At 29.6% G+C, this 8,221-nt stretch overlaps 1 protein-coding gene across 1 annotated transcript; it reads left to right on the top strand.

Annotated features, from left to right (window-relative positions):
- The first annotated feature begins 1,197 nt into the window (after nucleotides 1–1,197).
- On the top strand, nucleotides 1,198–2,346 carry LOC142226400 (nuclear protein 1-like). Its single transcript, XM_075296395.1, has one exon. The coding sequence runs from the start codon at nucleotides 1,407–1,409 to the stop codon at nucleotides 1,617–1,619; it is 213 nt and encodes a 70-aa protein (XP_075152510.1). The 5' UTR covers nucleotides 1,198–1,406; the 3' UTR covers nucleotides 1,620–2,346.
- The last annotated feature ends 5,875 nt before the right edge of the window (nucleotides 2,347–8,221 follow it).

Here is an 8,221-nt window from a genome sequence, read left to right as displayed (position 1 = left end):
AATAAACTACAAAATATAAATGTCATCATACAAATTTAACATCGCCGTTTTTATTGACGGCAATTATTGTTCTTGAAGAGAAACTGCGATTTTTTTACTAACACTCTTATATGCATATTTTTGCTTTTAAATGTGCTTATACCCGTTACAGTGGGTAACGGATATAAGAAGGTCAAGAAAACCCGCATTTTTTCTTATATGCGTTTCTTTTCTTATAGCCAATTGTTGCATATAAAAAAAAGATTCTTATAAATATCTTTGTTATGGTAATATAATTCGCAAAAATCTCTTTTAGAAAGAAGAAACATAGGTTAGATTTATAGTTTTAAAATATTTGTATTAAAACAATGAAAAGGAAAATTAAATTATTCCACTCTTTTGGAGTTGCTTAATTTATCTTCATTGGTAATGCATTCCTTTTCTGATTTGCGTGCATATTTAATACGTACAATAGTTTCTTATAGGAATTGTTTTTTAATGGGATTTTGTTCGGGGATGATTGCCAGAATGTTCCTTAATCAGTTTTCTTCTTATACACCTTTTTCTTATATGAAATGTTCTGATATCCGTTACCTACTGTACATATAGTAGTTACATACACGTATATGAAAGGCCCACAGCACACATTGAGGGTTAATATACAAATATGTCTAGTTTACAAAATGCTTAGGAATCTTCAAACATACATTGATCGAGTTTGTGATATTGTTTTGGTAATTTTCCGACAATTGCCTAACTGGAATAAACATGAAACATGTGCTTTAACTTTTTGACAATTTCCAGAAACTTCCGTGTTTTGAAATGACCAGAACTTTTACATGGACAGTTAAGAGATATCACACCTAACATTTATTGAAAGGCTAATCAAGTAGGTTATCATAGAAAATAAATTGATTTCTTTTTAATAAAGAACAATATTTTACAAATAGGTTATCTTTAGAGTTAAATAAACAAAATAAAAATGCCGAAAACATAACAGAGATAATTTCAATGCAAGCAAAGATAAAGAGACAGGGAGCGAGAGAGAAAGAACGAGTGAGTGCAAAGTAGCAAAATGTTTTGGTTTTGTTATAACAACAAATATAGAAATTTCCAATACCACTTTGATGATGCATTTGTGTTTGTAGGTAACCTCTCTTGCTCTCTCAGTCATTTAACGTTAACCGTTTGTATATAAAAGAAGGCAACAGCAAAACAAGCTACTTTAATAGTGAGTTAAACACTGTGCTGTAAAGGTCTTGCTTTTGGAAAGACTGCGTTTCATTTACAAACAAACAACGTTTTTGGAAGAAAAAAGAAGTGATAAACCCAATTTGGTTTACTTGAAACAACAGAAATAAATAAAAGTGATTAAACAATTGTGATTTTAAACTTCACGCAAAGAAGCAACAAACTCCTTCTTCATCATGTCTGAGGCATATTTCGATGAATACGACCATTATAACTACGACCAGGATAAATATGTTTTCTCTGGCCATAGTGGCAAAAATCGTTCCAAGCGTGAGGTGCACGAAAACACCAATCACTTTGATCCCAGTGGACATTCGAGAAAGTTGTTAACAAAATTCATGAACACCAACAATAATAAGAAAGTAGTAACGGCAGGAGGCAAAAACTGAGACGCAACAAAGCACCCAATAAGCAGCAATAATACAACAAAGAAGAAAAAGGAAATAAGTAATTGAATATACAACCGTCTTAAAAGAATCATCGAAGCAAAAGCGGAATAAACAAAGGAAAAAATACACTAAAAAGAGCTAAAAAAGAAATCGAATATAAGAATAGAGTGTATAAAAAAAGTATATATAAAGAAGAAATATCATTTTAAAACTATAAATTGTTCTAAAGCAAAAATCCACCCACTCTAATTTCTAGTTGTGCAAGTGTAGAATAGAAATCATAGATATTCTGGTTACTTTTAAGGTTTGACACTGCTTAATGCAGTGTTAAACTTTAACTGTAACCTTTCGTATCTCCAATTTTTTGCTGAGCAAACAAAAAAATATATATACATATAAAATCTTTACCTAGATTCTCTAAATTCTTGTAACTTTTAAAAGTAGCTTTAGGCATATTATATATTGTTACTATTACTAATTTATAAATAATCTTTGTTTTTTTTTCTTACGGAATAAAATTCTTGTGATTTATAATAATTTTTTATTCAATAATTTATCAAATCTCAAGAGTTTTATTCGTTTCTCTTATTCCTAATTAATTTTTTTCTTATTACTATTACTATCCCTAACCGTTGAATAAGTTTTTATTATTTTTTATAATTATGCTTAATAAACATATAAATAAATATGAAATTTATTATAAAAATCTTGAATTTCAAAACAAAAAGACTTGTTTGTTTTTTTCTCTATTTCTGGCATTTTATGACTATCAGGTTTTATTAAAGTTTTCTTTTGCGCCGATGTTTTTATTTTTTTTTATAGAAATGCATAGGGTATACACAAATAAAATATTTACATATGAACATCTGAGGAATTGCATTAGCACTTTTCGCCCGGGTTTTTGTGTGTATGAGTATGTTAGTACAACTTGGCCTTTGCATTCTCATATCGCTTGCTCTGGGTTTAACAGTTATTGCACTTTTGTTGCATTCAATATCACGAACATACCTACGACGAACGAATGAAGACCATTCGATGTCGTTGTTCAACTTTAGTGTTCATTGTTCGCACTTCAAATCGAGGACTTGTTTTTCTTTCTCTCTTTTGTGTATTATTCCATATGTACATATAAATATATATGAGTTGACATGTATGCACTATGCCATCGATATATTTGCATATAAGCAAAACAACAATGCTATTTATGCCTTGAAAATATTATAATGCACCCAAAGAAATTTTGGTTCAAAATAGAAAGGAAAGAAATTTGGAAATTGTGATGTTTTAGGGGCGGCAAAATATTTGGTTCCATGAATAGGATTCTCGTAACGTTTGCCTTTAATGGACGAAGATATATCGGACCATTACAATAGCATATACAGAAATCAAACGTTTCGATAGCTGTTCTAATTTAAAAGTAACTTATATGGCGTTGACTTTTCCCAACTCTTAAAAATACGAATCTCAGTATTCGCGTACAAAATAGTTTACACAAAAGAGCCTATATATTTGCACAGCAAATTACGATTCGGAAGAACTTACAGAAGGATTTTGATTATACCACAGCAGTACCAGCATTTAGTGCTCGAATGGCATTTCTTCCATACTGCTACCTGTCTTTGGAACTCATTACCTCCATCAATTTAATTCATTGGCGACACTAATATCTTCAAGAAATCCATTTTAAGTATTTTTCACACTCGTCGTAGCTTTTTATTATCTTCACTGAGTTTTTAAATTTAACTTTTATAAAATTTGTTTTTGCCATTAAATTTTTGTTTTTTATTATTATTTAATTTTATTTGTATTTGTTGTTTTAATTAATTATTTATTATTATTTTTTAATTCAATATTTACCATCATCTTGTAAGCTAGCAATCAACACGATTCATATACTGTAATTGTATGCACGCAGAGAACGAATATGATCACCTCAAACATGTTTCAAGAGCAAAATGTTATTTTTGTATGGTGACCATGTAACATGTTTGTCACTAAAATGTTATTTTCTCGTCAAATATAACCTGCTTGCCGAGATCAGATACATGATTTCCGAGAAAATAACATGGTTGCGAAAACCATGTTACATGGTCACCACCCAAAAATAACATTTTGCTCTTAAAACATGTTTGAGGTTATCATATTCCTTCTCTGGGTGTGTGAAACTAAAAAAGTCTATGAATTAAATTTTTGGTTTTTTTATAAAAAAGAAATCCATAAAATTTTCACACCTATTATTTTATTTTATTTAGTTTTTTTGTTTTAATTAATTATTTATTATTATTTTTTTTAATTCATTCTTTACCATCATCTTGTTATTATATATATACTGTAATTGTATATGAAACTGGATGAATTAAATTCTTTGTTTTTTATAACATTTTCAACTAAAGTGTTGTTAAGAATATCTAATGTGGACGAACAACATTTAGGTGTTGCTATAGGTGCTAATCCTAAAACAACAACAAATTTTTTGACTGAACCTTTTCTGGTAAAAAAAAGAAAAGTAATATTTCTATGTTTTCTTTGAGTGTACCCGGACTAAATAAGTAATACTATTTAAAATGAATATTACCAATACATATTCATCTTAAAAAAATCCATTTTCTCTGCTACTTTTTATATTCGCTCGGAATGAATATAGTGTAAATATACGTAGGTATCAACTTGTGTGCATATAGGAAGTGTAACCATTAAAATAAACGATATATAAAATAGGAAAAATTATTATGTAGTGTAGCGTGAATTTCCTTCCGCTGCGCTATGGGCTCTGCAATAAATATATAGAAAAAATCAATTGGTCATATGATTGGTAGAAAATGTTTGCCTATACGACGTTTATATGGATGTTATGAACCAAAGATGAGTGTAAAATTCAATGGGCCTAAAACATGAAATTCATGGGCCTAAAACTGAAAAAAAAAAACAAAACTTTGCACTAGAGGCGACCATACGCAGAAAAAAATATTTCCAATTAAAAAGTTTATTGAAGTTGAATTTTTTTAATAAATTAATTGATTCAATTAACTTTTTATTCAAGATAGTAACATTAAGTTAATTAAGTCAATGATTTTTAATTAAAAACTTAATTGATACAATTAACTTCTTAATCAAACTTGGAGGAATAAGTCAGTAAAAAGTGATGGAAACTTTTTTAATTAAAAATTTATTTGAAACAAACAATTTTTAATCAATCTAAATCAATCAAAATCAAATAATAGAACTAAAAAGCCAGTTACGAAAGTAATTGAAAAATGTTTACGTTTTTAATTAAAAAATTAATTGGGTTTTACAATCAAATTTTTTTTATTTTAATTAAATTTTGCCTAATATGAGAATTTGTTCAGTATATTAATTATTTTTTGCTTACTTTAGTAACATAAACTAAAATAAAAAAATTACACATTTTACTAATGTGAAAATAGTTCAGTTTTCTAAAATGAGTCCATTTTACATAAATTGTGTTCACACTTAACTGTGCCTATCTTAAATTTCGATAGTTCTTAAGACATTTCACCAATTTTTTCCTTGAAAATATGAAATGTTCTTAAATAAAAGAAAAAATTAATTATTTTTAATTTAGATTTTTTTACCATGTTGCAATTTTACTAATTTATTAAAGTAAGCCAAAAATTTTCTAAAATAACCCGGCAATTTCTTTCATGATGGGTTCACTTTTTTGGGCAAGGTTAAATGTATTCTTTTTAGAAAATTAAGAACTATTTAAGGAAAATTTTACTGCACCCAACAATTTCTTTGAACTAAAGGCTTTGAATTGCTTAAATAAATGGAAATGAAATAAATAAGCAAAATTATTTTTAATTTAAGGTAGAATTTCTCAATTGCCATTTAATTCAAATTAAATTTATTGGTTATAAAATGCCCTTTTCATTGTGACCTTTTTTATTTAAATACTTTTTATTGTGTGTAATTTAAAATATTTTGAAATTATTAAATTTTTAATAATATTCTCTGTGGTAGATTATTTGTGTTAATTTTGGCTCCAAGTGTTTGACCTCCAATAGCTAAATATGCATGTACATACTTAAGAAATTGAAACGACGCACTTTCTTTTAACATGATCAACAATTCTCTATTTATAATTGCGACACAAAAGTGCTCTTATTGTGCTGAGAAACACTAACACTAACATGTGACTCGCACATAACACTTTCCTCAAGAGGTAAGACTATGACAAAGATTTCATGCTTCCCTACATAAGAAAATGCAGTACAATCACTAATATATAGTTCGCTATCATTGGACCGAATGCATATGAAAACAACTTTCATCGGATACGTTGTACTCGAATGACCTATCTCACATTTCTTTCTTTCTTTTTGTATTTTCCACACATCGCCCAAGCACTCAAAATGCCGGTCGAGAACCAAAACATTGCGTAAGTGTCGTATGTAAAAGGGGAAAATTATTTTTTTCTGAATGTAAACAAAATGCAGAAAATTTCTACTACTTAGCATTTAAGGGTTTTCATATTGCCGTACACAGAAAAAAAAAACTTAACTGTTTTATGTGCGAAAATTGAACTAAATTATAATCCACTTTTCGCAAAAAAAAAACAATGAACTAAAAGTAAAAAAAAATCATTGGCGCCAAATCATGGCTATATTTACCGTGTAGTAGTTCATTCTTAATATTATTGGGAATCGTACGAAAATTGTTTTCGGCTTTAGTTTACATTGAATTTATTTGTACGGCAATTGAATAATACGGCCAGCCTCACTTAGACTATTCAGTCCATTGTGATAATACAGTGGTGAACTTCTCTCTTATCATTTAGTGCTGCCCGATTCTATGTTTAGCTCAATGACAAGGGACCTCCTTTTTATAGCCGAATCCGAACGGCGTTCCACATTGCAGTGAAACCACATAGAGAAGCTTTGAAACACTCAGAAATGTCACCAGCATTACTGAGGTGGGATAATCCACCGCTGAAATTTTTTTGGTGTTTGGTGTAAACTGGGTTTGAACCCAAGACCCTGTGTATGTAAGGCGGGCATGCTTACCACTGCACCACGGTGGCTCGCATTGTATACCTACATTTAATTCATAAAATTTAATTCATAAAATTTCAAGAAAATATAATAAAATTTAATACCAACTAATTTTTGTAATAAAAATGTATGAATTTTTTTTCAGTGTACATACATCAACAGTAACAACAATAGCCCTGACATGCCATCAAACACAATAGATAAAAGAAATTAGGAAATTGGCTTGCGTCCTACCAATTTTTCATAATTTTTTGTTTGTATTTTTTATGAAAAACTAAATTTTTTAATTAAACAATGTAAACTTATGAGCAATAAGTAAATTGGCTCGTTGTAATTCGCCTAATCCGCCTCTGAAAGGCTTTGAATGGCTTATATAAATTTAAATAGATAAAATATATTATATTTTCTAGTTTTTTCCAAGTTATTTCCTGACCTTAATTTCTTATTATTTGTTTTTTAATGTTTCGAAATTTTTGTTGCTTATATGCCTTTTCCCTTAATAAAATAAACGTATGTCTGTTTTATTTTATATGAGATGTTCTTATATCCGTTACCTATTGCAGCGCCGTTAATGGTATTAAGATCCCAGCTGCACATTTCATATCTTCTTCATACTATTTTTGTCATTGGGAATGATAAATAGCAAAATTTAAATAAAAAACATCGAAAGTATTTATTTGCTTTTAATTTTTGGAACTGAATAGGCTATTAATTTCGATATTAACATATAATTAGAGAGCCAGAATTGAAATATAAGGGTCGCCTTATATAGGGCCTTATATAGCTATATATAATTATGAACCGATATGGACCAATTTTTGTGTGATTGGGTTTATCTGGGGGCTATATATAACTATAGACCGATATGGACCAAGTTTGGCATGATTGTTAGCGGCCATATACATTAGCGTAGCTAGACAATTTTCCTAGGGGAAAATAGCTAAAACTTTATAGACTGAACTTATAGGTTCAACTAATGTTTTATTTCATAAAATTGAATAAAGAAATAGACATCAAAATAACTCGACAATCAATTTATAATAAAGCAACTAAAAGTACCCTACGGGAAATTGGTGCAAATTGCCACTGACGGACCTATCACAGAACCGGTACCTGTGCTCCAGTTAGTTGCAATTTTCACATTTAGTGAAATAAAATTATCAGAATAACCTTTTGTTTTTTTTTTTTTCATTTCGGGTTCGATTAGGAGCCAAAATTGAAAGAGATTTCTAAGAGTTTGTCCGAGACTGGTTCCTGAGAACCTGTTTATGGGTTGCTCCTGCTAAATTGTCCCAGGACGTGTCCTTTGGGATGAGTCCAAGACGAGTCCTAAAATGTAAGTTTACTCCGTCAATGACAAACCCATGTTAAAGAGGACGGTCCCTTCCATACGTTTTGATCAGAACTGGGACTGGTCCATACACACTAGGGACTAGTCCTGTACCAGTTCTGTGGTTGATCCATTTCCCGTAGGGTAGTTCCACACTTTTCCCAGCAAAAAATTGTGAGTTTTTCTAAAGGCACAACTTTAAAAGCACTTCCAAAAATGTCTTCACAAAGAAGTTAACTACTTTAACTACACAGGAAGTT

This window comes from Haematobia irritans, chromosome 2, assembly GCF_050003625.1.
Source record: "Haematobia irritans isolate KBUSLIRL chromosome 2, ASM5000362v1, whole genome shotgun sequence".
In the NCBI taxonomy this organism is placed as follows: domain Eukaryota; kingdom Metazoa; phylum Arthropoda; class Insecta; order Diptera; family Muscidae; genus Haematobia; species Haematobia irritans.
This window is presented reverse-complemented; position numbering and strand designations above follow the sequence as displayed.